This window comes from Garra rufa, chromosome 9 (assembly GCF_049309525.1).
Source record: "Garra rufa chromosome 9, GarRuf1.0, whole genome shotgun sequence".
Lineage (NCBI taxonomy): Eukaryota > Metazoa > Chordata > Actinopteri > Cypriniformes > Cyprinidae > Garra > Garra rufa.
The window spans coordinates 41,154,716-41,168,815 of record NC_133369.1 but is presented as its reverse complement, the minus strand read 5'-3'; the positions used below and the strand labels follow the sequence as shown (position 1 = coordinate 41,168,815).

The 14,100-nt window shown below is 35.3% G+C and overlaps 1 protein-coding gene across 1 annotated transcript in view; it reads right to left on the bottom strand.

The window, feature by feature from the left end:
* The window catches only part of arhgef2b (rho/rac guanine nucleotide exchange factor (GEF) 2b), a 53,662-nt gene that overhangs the window by 9,750 nt on the left and 29,812 nt on the right, over positions 1-14,100 (bottom strand). The window contains exons 6-18 of the mRNA XM_073846970.1: positions 13,004-13,067; positions 12,616-12,748; positions 11,799-11,908; positions 10,078-10,221; positions 7,184-7,434; positions 6,327-6,452; positions 6,091-6,208; positions 3,511-3,762; positions 3,343-3,419; positions 1,813-1,985; positions 1,639-1,706; positions 1,358-1,546; positions 1,164-1,268 (exon numbers count right to left, since the gene is read on the bottom strand). Coding sequence (XP_073703071.1) covers positions 1,164-1,268; positions 1,358-1,546; positions 1,639-1,706; positions 1,813-1,985; positions 3,343-3,419; positions 3,511-3,762; positions 6,091-6,208; positions 6,327-6,452; positions 7,184-7,434; positions 10,078-10,221; positions 11,799-11,908; positions 12,616-12,748; positions 13,004-13,067 — 1,810 coding nt within the window. The remainder of the gene's footprint in view (positions 1-1,163; positions 1,269-1,357; positions 1,547-1,638; positions 1,707-1,812; positions 1,986-3,342; positions 3,420-3,510; positions 3,763-6,090; positions 6,209-6,326; positions 6,453-7,183; positions 7,435-10,077; positions 10,222-11,798; positions 11,909-12,615; positions 12,749-13,003; positions 13,068-14,100) is intronic.

The window sequence follows — 14,100 nt, the reverse complement described above, 5'->3', positions numbered from 1 at the left end:
TTAAATATATTATTTCTTTGATTTATTTTAGCGTTTTTAGGCTGCTTGTTAGCTGACTGAAGTGTAGGCTATATATAAAAAAACAACGTGCCACCGTCACAGCCCTATTCAAAACTGAGACGATTTCACCTCAGCAGAGCTCCTCTTTCTCCTTACGGTTGTGGTATGTTTTCGACACATTATACAGACAGACAGTGTTACAAAAACTATAGAAGTAGTTTTCTCCATCTCCACTATCCAACGACCCGTACAGCAGCTGTTTTGCGATCGAGCATTGGCTGCTGTGAAAGTACGCTAGCCAAAGTAGGCTTAAATATCAAACGTTTGATATAAATCGGGGCAGCATATATATATAATGTAGAAACGGTGCTTTATGCTCAAATGTTCCAGTTTTGCGCATAAGTTAAATTCGCATTTTTGGATGGAAACACAGTTTATGAGGTGCCGAACTCTGCTGGCATCAGTGCGGGGGAGAGACCGAATGTGTCCACTCCGCTCTGCGCTCAATTTTTTTTAAATATAGGCTATATAATAACCAAATGTCTCTGCGTCGCGCGACACAACGAATCGATTATGAAATTCGTTGCCAACGCTTTTAGTAATCGATTTTTATCGATTTTATCGATTCGTTGTTGCAGCCCTATTCATATTAAAATGATATTGATTTTTTTTTCCATTGTTGTTTTTGAAAAGTATCTTTTTGATTCTTTTAAAGAAGTGAAGTGAAAAAATTTATATATTTTATATATTTTTTGTATATTATGAAACTTTATGTAAAAAATGTGTCCTGCATTTTGAAAACAAGAAAATTATTTTTTACTCGTCTAGAAAATCCTTCTCGATTTAAAATTTTAATTTGAAAAAAATATTTTTTTTGCAGTGTTAAATACTTAAATGTGTTTTTTGGTTTGCACCAATTCTGTAGAATGACCTATATACATTATTTTTACGTACCTTGTTTTAATGTTGTAATGTTACTATTTGTAAATGTTTACATAGTTTTACTTCATTATGTTTTTACTATTTATTATTTTTTTAATTTTATAATGTTAATATTGTACTGTAAAACAAGACCATTTGTGTACTGGTGATATTATTTTTTGGGGATAATTAAAAATGAAAATATCATACAATCACATTGTATGCCAACATCAAATAAATACCTTTTGTTTTAGAAGTGAATTGTATCTCTGTCGATTCACCATTCAATCTGCAGGACTGTGGACGCTCAGTGCAAGAACCCAAAAGCACTTCACTCAGTCTGTCCACTGAATTGCGAAATAAATAAGAAAGCAGTGTTAATGTCCTTCATTACAAGTTCTGTGCTTTCTATAATGCTGTACACTCCTCTGCCTACCCTCAACAATGGCGTCATTCAGTAGCTTTTCCGCCTGGGGAGCATAGGGCGTATCTGCTCTGAATATATTTCTGGAGTTTGTGGGAACGTTAACATTCTGACCTCCGGTGGCCTCGACCAAATCAGAGAACAATGTCACACGCTCCTGTAACAGCTCTAAAACTTCACGATCCTTCTGCTGGATATCAGCTAGAGAAACAAAAATGAAAGAAAAGTGAGCAAAGCAAATATGGTTTGACAACAGATAGAGATGAGTACTGGACTCCCTTTTAGATACAAACCTCTGAGTCGTCGTAGCAAGGCTTTGTCCTCAGTTTCAATCAGAGGGAAATCCTCTCTTGATGGACAGCTGCAAAAGAGAAATACAGAGATGAAGTGATTTGGTGTTGACTGTGAAGAGATATTTTAGCAGTATATTGAGTTGTTTGGACAAGGAATTGTGAATTGACTCTGACTTGCTCACTGTCTGCTGAATGATTTTCATCCAAGTGTTTCTGTCCTCTTTGGAGGCGGCGTGGAGCTCGTACATCTCTGGAGGTGTGGAGTGACTGATGAGGAACATTCCTCGCTGCTGATTGGCTATATCTCTTACAATCAAATTCTGAAGGCACAGTACTGACGGTTTGTCCTGTGAAAAGAGAAAAGAATGCACTGAGAAAAGTGAATTTCTATATTGGTCTAATAAAAAAATCATGGTTTTCACTTTAAACTCCTACGTTCAGCATGCCAAAAAGGAAAAACACTCCCTATAGGAAAAATAACACAAACAACTCGTTAAATACACTGCAAAAAATGATTTTCTTACTTAGAATTTTTGTCTTGTTTCCAGCCAAAACATCTAAAAATTCGTAAATCAGAAAGGATTTTCTAGACAAGGAAAAAATATTGTCTTGTTTTCAGAAAAAATAAGTTAAAATTAAGTGAGTTTTTGCTTGAAACAAGCAAAATAATCTGCCAATGGGGTGAGAAAAATAATCTAATGTCTGCTTGAAATAAGATTATTTTTCTTACCCAACTGGCAGATTATTTTGCTTGTTTTAATCAAAAACATGCTTAATTTTGACTTCTTTTTTCTGAAAACAGGACAATATTTTTTTCTTGTCTAGAAAGTCCTTCTTAATTTAAGAATTTTTAGATATTTTGTCTGGAAACAAGACAAAAAATCTAAGTAAGAAAATAATTTTTTGCAGTGTAGTGTTTACTGACTGCAGAGAGTATTGTGGGATATACACATTTTTATGGTGTTTTTTTAAGTTTATTACAGGAAATGATGCATGTTTTTCTTCGAAGTAGTTTTTATTTCTAGTAAGTAAACTAAATTGAACATTGACTAACAAAATGTTTTTAGATTTATATCTTAAGTGAAATTTAATTTTTTTATCTTATAGCTAATCAAGCTTTCCGTTTGGTGAAATTAAGTGGTAAAAACACACACAAAAAAATTATATTGATCTACATAAAGTAACATTTTGGCATATGTCTAAAGAAAATATATTGATTAGGTATGGTACTACAAAACCAGTCATAAGGGTCAATTTTTAAAAAATATGAAATCTGAGGGTGCAAAAAATTAAAATATTGAGAAATTTGCCTTCAAAATATCTTCATGGAACATGATCTTTACTTATTATCGTAATGATTTTTGGCATTAAAGAAAAATCGATAACCCATACAATGTATTTTTGGCTATTTCTACAAATATAACCATGATACTTAAGACTGGCTTTGTGTTCCAGGATTACAAATAATTTTGCATGTGGGAAAATAAATATTTTTTAATTAATAATAAAATCAAACTGTAAGGTTTGAACCAAACCATAAATATAATTTGAGAAAAAACAATTTCGAGTATTTTTTTCTTGGCCCAAAGTATCAATTATTCAGTCTGGGCAGTTTGAGTTTAATGTAGGAAGATGCAGAGCACCATATAAATGATGTTTAGTCAGAATCCAGTGATAGTCAACCAATAGAATGCTTTAACTCACCAGACAGGGAAAAATATATTTCTGGTCTTTTTCCTGCATGAACACCAGGATGTCTGTCATTAACAAAACGTGCACATCTAAAAAGACAAAATACAAAAGTTACTGATAATTCTACTGATACACCAACTATTTCACTTACTCACTCACATGCGTAAACAATAACGGCACCTTTGAGTCTGGAGCCTTGAGCAGTTTTCCACAGCAGTGCTCCCTCATGGATGAGTCTACGGCGCAGCAGCTCTCCTCCACCAAACACTCCTCCACCCTTAACTTTCGTCTCAGCCCGTGGGTCCAGACGGGACTGGATCTCCTGCAAACGCTGTGCTCTCTCTAACTCTTGAACCTGTTGATCCACGGAACACAGCAGCTCCCGGATCAGCGTCAGAGAGTCAGCCAGAGACTTACTTTCTTCTTCACTACCTGTGAAATCAAATAAAGCGCAAACCGTCTTTTGGTGTTAAAATAGTACTGTCAGGATTTACTAAAGACATTGAAGAATTAGTGCTAAAAATGCATAGACACAGTTATTTTTGTGCTTGACCTTATTGAATATGCATTTGTAGGTGCTTTCAGACGCAAAATTTATGGGAGGAGAGTATTAAAATGAATCATGCAACATGTTTTACTAAATGTTAGTGCTCATCAAATTACTGGTATTTGCTTAATTATTTACCATTCTTAAAGCAGGCTGTAATATGCTGTAATATGTAATATGTGCTGCTCTTGGTAGATTGTGTTGGTCATTAGCATATCACACACAGGAATTTCCCCTCCCTTCCTGCTTTTATGAAATTGCCCTCTAATGCTAATTTGGCCTGTTTAGTAAATGTGGCCCTTAGTTGTTTCCTATTTATCATATTATTTCAGGTCTACATCACTCCTTTCAATTTGATCAAAATTTCATTTGAGCTCAGTTGGATCATCTGAGGTGTTTACATGAAGGCTTTTCAATCTGAATAAGCCATCAATCCAATTACTCAATCAATCCTATAACGGATTGTTTGGGTGCATGTACAGTGAGGGAAAAAAAATTGATCAGTGAAATGTCAGTGGGTAAAAAAATCCAAAAAAAAAAAAGCTTTTCAAAAAAGATATAAATTGATTTGCATTTTAATGAGTGAAATAAGTAAAACCGACTGAGCAAAACCCTTGTTGGCAATCAGTGAGGTCAGACGTTTCTTGTAGTTTGTGACCAGGTTTGCACACATCTCAGGAGGGATTGTATCCCACTCCTCTTTGCAGATCCTCCCCAAGTCATTAAGATTTTGAGGCTGATATTTGGCAACTCGAACCTTTAGCTTCCTCCACAGATTCTCTATGGCATTAAGGTCTGGAGACTGGCTAGGCCACTCCATGTCCTTAATGTTCTTCTTCTTGAGCCACTCCTTTGTTGCCTTGGCCATGTGTTTTGGGTCATTGTCATTCTGGAATACACCATGACCCATTTTCAATGCCCTGACTGAGGGAAGGAGGTTCTCACCCAAGATTTGACGGTAAATGGCTCTGTAAATTGTCCATTTGATGCGATGCAGTTGTCCTGTCCCCTTAGCAGAAAAACACCCCCAAAGCCTAATGTTTCCACCTCCATGTTTGGCGGTGGGGATGGTGTTCTTGGGGTAATTAGCAGCATTCCTCCTGCAAACACAATGGACCTCCACCTACAGTGGAGTTGATGCCAAAGAGCTGACCACAACACTTTCACCCAGTTCTCCTCTGAATCATTTAGATGTTCATTGGCAAGCTTCAGACGGGTCTGTACATGAGCTTTCTTGAGCAGGGGGACCTTGCGGGCGCTGACTGATAGGGGATCAAATACTTATTTCACTCATTATAATGCAAATCAATTTCATAACTTTTTTGAAAAGCGTCTTTGTTGTTGTTATTCTGTCTCTTACTGTTCAAATAAACCTACCATTAAAATGATATACTGATCTTTTCTTTGTCAGTGGGCAATCGTGCAAAATCAGCAGGGGATCAAATAATTGTTTTTCTACTATGTGATTTGCTATCAAAAACGGTGTAAAATATGTGTAAAACGTGTAAAAATCCTCAATTATAAGAGTAATTCAATTCAGCTATAGAAACTCTGTAGAAAACAGTGATATTACAATCCAGCTCAGTTGAGTTCTCATCCATTAGTGACTCTGGACCACAAAACCAGTCATAAGGTGAAATTTGACAAAACTGAGATTTATACATCATATGAAAGCTCAATAAATAAGCTTTATATTGATTTGTTAGGATAGGACAATATTTGACTGAGATACATCTATTTGAAATCAGAAATCTGAGGATGCAAAAAAATAAAAAAGACTGAGAAAATCACCTTTAAATTTGTCCAAATTAGGTTCTTAACAATGCATATTACAAATCAAAAATTACATTTTGATATGTTTACAGTAGGAATTTAACAAAAAATCTTCATGAAACATGAACTTTACTTAATTTCTTACTGATTTTTGGCATAAAAGAAAAATCAAAAATTTTGACCCATGCAGTGTATTTTTGACTATTGCTACAAATAAACCCCAGCGACTTAAGACTGGTTTTGTGGTCCAGGGTCACATTAGTGTCTGTACAGTTAATTCAGTAATATTGCAATATTTAATCCAACTAAGCAAGCCGGAGGCGACAGTGGCAAGAAATCAAAACTCGGTGACAGAAATGTGGGAAAAAACCCTTAAAACTAAAGACTATGGTTTCACATCTGGCTGTAATTTTGGAGCACATATCTGAATATAATCTCACCTTTAGTGTTGTCTAGAATGCGTTTGATGAGCACAGGATATTTGGTGATGCGTTGAGTGACGAGCAAGATGCACTCTTGGACACCATGGCGACGCAGTAAGGAACCTCTGCTTACCCGCTTTACAGCAGAACAAATATGAAAAAATATATTGTATTAAACACATTCTAGGCAGTAAACAGAAAATTAACTGGAACCTTATGCTGACATGCATGTCTTTCTCTGGCTGCACTCTTACCCGTATGAACTGCTGGAACCTCTTGTCACGTGCCAACAGCTCCTTATAGAGTTTCACAGCTTTCAAATGGCGACTGCAGAATTCAACGTAGCATTTCCTCATGTCTTCTGCATTCTGATCTGAGAACTGAAGCAACAAATTTCATAAATGTCAGAATTAAGACAAAAGGCTGAGGTCCACTCAGACAGCAGGAACAATTTAACTCAGCACTCTGAAGGGTGCAAGCTATTACTATGTCAATATGAGTGTATTTAGTCCATGCTTGTATCTGTTAAAACTGTTAAGGCTAAATAAATAAATAAATAAATAATGTAAAATTAAAACAATAATAATAAATAAATGAAATTCCATGCCTGACTATTTGATGACCCTAAGAAAATTCTCCCTAATATTTCTGAAATTGGCCTTAATTTTTACATTACATATAAACTATAAGATCATGAATATTTTTAGTTAAAAAATTAATAAACTTATATTATTCAAAGAGTGCTTAAAAAGTGTGTCCTGCCTTTTCTGATTCACTACAATAGGCTTACAATATTGATACATTTTTTTCCAGCTAAACATATTTTTACATTCTATTCTGACATAAAATGTATCGGTAATACACCAGACTTTTACTTATCTTAAAAAAAGCGCACGTACTTGTCATTACGCTTGATTTAAGATGATCTTGTTATAGTGTAATTACATAAGTACTAATAATTATTAATTAGTAATACATAATAATTATTAAAATCCTGTACCTACTATAGGGTTAGGAATAGGGTTTATGGTTAGTAATTATGCATAATTTACTGTTACTACTATAGCAAGTACCAACTATTCTGCATGTGAGCTGTATGTCAGAAATTCACCTGCTCCACCAGTATATCTCCCAGTTTTTGGATGGTGAAGTTACGGTTGCTGTTTGGAGCCAGGCTATTGTTTCTTCTCTGCAGTAGTTGGCTCACGAAATTTGAGTGAATAGACAGCAGCTGATCTAAGCAGGGAAAGATGGCGTGAACCACACCCATTTCCATCAACACCTCTTCCAGCATTCCCCTGCGAAACACCCCTTCCATGATCCGCAGCGTACGCACATGGTTCAGTTCTGTCTGAATCAGCTCTGAAAGACACAGATGCATTGATTTAAAATCACAGACATTACAGTACAAAGTACCTGGATTGTACAAAGGCTCATGCACAGATCCAATATTTTGTCTTATCTGTTTATTGCCATCTGACTTAATTCACCAGCGTGTTAACAGACAACATAAATGAATGTGTTGGATAAGGGAGATTAATTTTAGTAGTCGCTTAGCTGCAGGGAAAAAAATTCCACAGAAAAAAAAGGCGAACAATACCAGTAATTACACTGTGTGGTAATTGCTAGTGTTGGGTCGAGTCCACCTAAGTCGAGTCCAAGTCGAGTCCAAGTCTTTAACCATTCAAGTCCGAGTCGAGTCCGAGTCCAAAATGGGGCGAGTCGGACTCAAGTCCAAGTCCAAATGGGTCGAGTCCGAGTCCAACTAAACACTACTGTTTTTCAGTATCTTAACCTTGTTTTAACCTTTACAACTAGAATAAGGCAATGACAATTTAAATGAAAAAAGCAAACAGCTATTGTATATTGCCATTTGGATTTTTGATTTCATACCATCTTATGCATTGTGACATATTGAAACCGCTTTTAAAATTTGAAAAATTATAGGGCAGGACAAGACTTGACTTGACTTGATTTGCTGTTATATAGTAAATGTATAAATTCAACGGGGTGGGTAGGAATCTTAGTGAATGAGACCTGAGGAGCAGAAAATTCACCTCTTATCTCTGATTTTGGCTGTTTTGGGTTTTATATGGCGAATGGTAAGACCTTAGACAGGGTAGATAGCATTTTGTTTTTGTTTTTCTTGGATGAAAATTGAGGCTGTAAGGGGACAGTTTTTAAGTAGAAGTCTATGGAGGCCATGAAATAAAAGAGTAAAAAAAAGTAAATTTGAGTTTATATTTAAAAATTCTGACGTTATTTCCACAATTCCGAGATTATATTTCACAATTTTGATGAGAAATGACATTCTCCCTTTTCCCCTCAGCTCAAAATCATGAGTTTAAATCCCACACTTCTGACATTTTTCCCCTCAGAAAACTCTGTTGAGTTAATTTGAGTAATAAAGTCCAAAAAAAACAACATATAAACAACATATATAAAAATTCTGAATTGTGAGATAAAATAGGCAAATTTAATATGACACAGTCTGCTGCAGCAGGTTTACATTGCTGTCGCTTTAAGACCGGATGCAGAGATCATATATTGTGGCACATCTGTATTTCTCCCAACTGTATAAATTCACTCAAGACAAAACTGACTGCATTTGCATGAATACTCTCCAAGACGGTGCATTTTGACATAACTTTTCGTGTAAATGTGTAGCAATATTTGTCAAAAGTAAACTTAATTCAGCATTTGCACGCTGACTGAGAGGCGCTTTCAGTGAGCACTCTTTGGTTGTGTGTGTATGCAAAGAAACCAGCTGACTTTCAAGTTCTGGCAAGACTTTTAAAAACGTGCGAATACTGAATGTCACTTTCGTAATAATGCATCGAGTCACTAAAAATTCCGTCAAATGTCCCTGGACTCGGCAATTATTCCCGAGTCCGAAAAGCTTGAGTCCGAGTCAAGTCCGAGTCAAAATGCATCCGAGTCCGTGACAAATCAGAGTCCGCTAAAAATTGAACTCGAGACCGGACACGAGTCCGAGTACAAGTCCGAGTACCCCAACTCTAGTAATTACAGTACATCGATCAGGACAAGCAAACGTTTGTTTCTTTCAAACAAGTACGTAGAAGCATCATTACAAGGCCGCCTGCTTTAACGTTAACCTAGAAAAATGTGCGCTAATTAAATGTTTGTGTGGTGTGTGAAAGCTAAACAGTAGCACGTTTACTGCATAATAGTTAACTTGGATGTGGGTGCGATCATTTAACCTAAAATACTCCGTCATTTTTGGTCATACGGATAAGAGTAATGCACACTTAAAAGCTGCAAAAGGTCTGCTTTCATTTGCGCGCACTCAAAATAACAAAATATTTCGCTTTTGCATAATAAAATGCAAGCAGAAAGGGTGCATTTTCTGCGGTCTAGGTCTCTGAACTTGAGTGCGTTGAAAAAAAAGAATTGAAAAACATATATATCGAAAGCGAAATGTCTACTTTTAAATAAACCAATTTAAATGGAATACAAATATTCTCATTTTGTTTAATCCATATGATGTCACATCCATTGTGGAGAGGACGAGTCTCTAGTTAGTACACTAGTTTATCAATTAATTATGATATAAAGATTAAGGCTCATTATTATTATAGAATTACATGGTTTATTAATATAAAGGTGTGATTAGTTGACTAATCACTTAAAACAAACGACTATTAGTCAATCAGAAAAATCTTTAGTTGAGGGCAACCCTACCACCCACACACTTATTGCTTACTTGCCAGTGGTGACACATGCATATTCCCGTCATTATTCATATTTAGCAATTCCTAGGAAATATGTAGAAATTATGTTGTGAAATGTCGAAAAAAGGAGAGGAGTATCAGACGTAAGTGTTTGAGATTGAATCATGTGTGGGTTGGATTTAGATATGCATTCATAAGCGGCCCAAATCAGATACCAAGCATTTTTGAGGCTTGCATGTATGTTACTACATAAGATCCATCCCAAAACTACATGACAATATAAGGGTATGAAAATAAAAGAAACGAGTCTCACCGTATATGACATCTTGTCTCTTGATGACGTCTTTGCGTTGAGACTGTAGATAAGATGAGTCCACAGCCATACTCCAAGAATCTGCTTCAAAATCCTTTCCATCTTTGTCCAGCTCTTCCAACATTGATGCATAATACATTTCTCCTGCAAAAATGTTTGTTAGAACACAGCAAACAATATATATATATATATTATTATTATTATATATATACACACACTACCAGTCGAAAGTTTGGACACAAAAAAGAAAAAAAAAAAATCTAAGATTACGAGAATAAAGTTGTAATATTTTGAGGTTAGAATATATTCTCAAAATATTTTTACTTTAATTAGTGATTGCTACAAATTAATTATCATATTTATGACTTAATTCTCAAAATATATTTACTTGATTCTTGAAACACTTTGACTTTATTCTCGTAATTTTGACTTTATCCTCAATTTTTAAAAATTTATCCGTATAATTTTGACTTTATTGTTGAAATATTTAGACTTTTTTTCTCAAAATATTATGACTTTGATCTTTGAGTTTTAGATTTTTTATTTTTTTTTTAACGTGGCACTAAACCATTGTAATATATATATATATATATATATATATATATATATATATATATATATATATATTAGTGGTGGGCCGTTATCGGCGTTAACGTGCTGCGTTAACGTGAGACTCTTATCGGGCGATAAAAAAAATATCGCCGTTAATCTATTCTCAAAGTTGGGTTGGGAGCTGGGTCTAAACTACGCAAGATATGATGACTTTCACCTTGATATTTTAGCGCGGATGACGTATACCTAGTCGAATTGCACTGTAGGGGGCGAGAACGAGTCTTCAACTTCTGTGAAATTACCACATCAAATGAGACGTGCTGACATTGATGCAGCTATGAAGCCGCTTCAGGGCAGGTGCGTTGCTAGACCCTTTTTACTGGGGCACGTGAGTTATAATTTACTTTGATAATCCCGAAATAAAGACATTTAACTATATGCAACAACTGAATTGACGCTTCTAAAAGCAACGCAGTTTAATGGAAGACTATGTACGCAGAAATCCATGCCCGTGCGCGTCTGTGTATTTAACGGCAACACGCACGTCGTGCAGCCTTTTGCGCACAAGTACTTGGTTACACAAGTTTGTATAGGTAATTATGTTGTAAATGCAATTGTCAAGCAGTTTGTGATGCATTTTGGAAACAGGAGATGAGCGCCTGATCTAATGCGCCACCTGGCCCGTTCTCGAAGACTTACTTTTAGTCATTATTTGGGTAGCACACATATTCTGAATGCCTTCAGCAGAATTCAAATTAGCCATTTTAATCTAGATTAATCTAGATTAATTCCAAGATTTAATCTAGATTAAAAAAATTAATCTATGCCCACCCCTAATATATATATATATATATATATATATTGAATGTGACCCTAGACCACAAAACCAGTCATAAGGGTCCATTTTTTTGCAATTGAGATTTATAAATTATCTGAAAGCTGAATAATAAGCTCTCCATTGATGTATGGTTACAATGTATGGTCAATATGTGGCTGAGATACAACTATTTGAAAATCTGGAATATGAGGGTGCAAAAAATCTACATATTGAGAAAATTGCCTTTAAGGTTGTCCAAATGAAGTTCTTAGCAATGCATATTACTAATAAAAAAAAATCATTTTTGATATATTTACGGTACAATGTATTGTTTGTGTGTCTTGAGTTGTACCTTCATCATTAAGGGATTCCATGGACATGGCTCTGTTCCTGAAGTTCAGAGAGTCTGTGGAGTGAGACAGAATCCGTCTCAGTCCGACAGGAGAATCATCATTCAGACCTCTGTCAGAAAATCAAAAACAAGGAAGCATTAGTGAATGAAGACTTTGCAAAGGAGCTGTTAAAAAAAAAGTACTCTAATGTAACATTGTAAATTTTTTGTCAAAAAGATATTCTGAGAAATATTTAAAAAACAATAGTGGCCCACTAATCACTAGTGAACACTAACAAAAGAGAGTCTGTTGTCTCCAGCTTGTATATATTTTCCACTTACTGCTGCATTCAATTCTAATATACTATCACTGTTCTTGTTATGTTTACCCCAAAAAAAAAAATGCTGTTCCAAACTCGTAAGAATTTTGCTCATCTTCAGAACACAAATTAAGATATTTTTGGTTGAACTTTTTTCTCGCCCACATTCAAGGCCCAAAAAGGTACTAAGAACATCAATGAAATAGTCCATGTAACATCAGTGGTTCAACTGTAATTTAATGAACCTACGAAAATACTTTGTGTGCAAAAAAAAACCAACTGATGTCACATGGACTATTTTGTCGATGTTCTTGGTACCTTTCTGGGCCTTCAACGTGGAAGGCCCCTTGCTGTCTATGGAGGGCCAGAAAGCTTTCGAATTTCATCAAAAATATCTTAATTTGTGTTCTGAAAATGTCTTCTTTCCTCTTAATACAACACATAAACAATTCACATAATTAACACAATTCAATTCACAATTCACGTAAACGCTGTGTTGCTGTGATCAGATTCTTTACCCTGCAATGTTATTGGTGGAGACGCTCTTGTTGAGGGACAGTGTAGACCGTCCTTTGCGGGAACCGAGGAAAGACTGTCTCAGTGTCTCTGATGGGTAAATGGCTGAACTCGGCCTCTCCTTTAATATTGGATCTGAAAAAAGAAAAACACAAAACTCAATCTTTCCTTATATAAGATACTGTTTAACCACCACTGCAACATACTATAACTATCAAAATTCCACAAAAAATGACACTACAGTCTGTACTACAACTGTTCACTAAAAAGTTATTGGTTTAAAGTTGTTATATTATTATTATGAATTAGTGAAAGGAATCATTCATGAGAAAGAAAAATATCTATATTTATAAGATAAAGAGATGTGAGAAATGACAGAGGGGAACTCACTTTTGGTGCGGAGGGCCACATTATGTAAAGTTGCTGTGTTCCTGACCAGAGCCAGCCTCTGTTGCTACAATTCATTAATATGTTATATTATATTTCATATGAATTAATGCAATAAACAATCACACAGATTTATCAATTTGTGAAACTAGGCAATGTAACATAATACAAAAAGCAAAATATCCTAAACTTGTCCCCCATACACTATAAAAACTAATTTGTGCAAACTCATTGCCTTAGTTCACATAAGAATTTACCTTAAACAAATCAAGTTAAAAGAAAATCTATGTAAAAAGTAAAAAGTATAGTATGACAAAAATCTCTCAGATTTCATTATATTAAAAAATTCTTCATCTGTCTTTTAAAAAGGACATTGGATGCAAAATTCACTTTTACATGATGTTTGCAATGTCTTGCGAAAGTATTCATAACCCTTCATTTTTTTTTCACATTTTTATGTTGCTACCTTATGTTAAACTGCTTTAGATTCCTCTTTTTTTCACATCAATCTACACTTCAATACACCATAATGGCAATAAGAAAACAGGTTTTTAACATCTTTGCAGATTTATCAAAAATAAAAAAACTTAAATGATTTCATTGCATAAGTATTCATACCCTTATCTGGGACAGTTGAAATTTAGCTCAGTGGCATTAACATTGCTTGTAGATGCTACTACACTTCGAGTGGAGTTAACCTGTGGCAAATTCAATTGAATGGGTATGATTTGGAAAGGCACACACGTCTTAATAAAAGTTCTAACAGCTGAACATGCATATCAGAGCAAAGACCAAGTCCTGAGGTTAAAAAAACTGCCTATAGTGCTCAGAGCCAGGATTGCATCAAGCCACACATCTTTGGAAAAGGTCAGAAAGAATTCTGCTGCATTGAAGGTTCACAAAAGCATGTCTGAAACAACCACGACTCTTACTAGACCTGGCCTCCTGTCCAAACTGAGCAACTGATGGAGAAGTGCCTTGGTTTGGGTGGTGACCAAGAACCTGAGGGTCACTCAAGTTGAGCTTCATGATCATTTATTTTGATAGGATAAACATCACTGCAGCACTTTACCGATCTGGGCTTTATGGCTGTGTGGCAG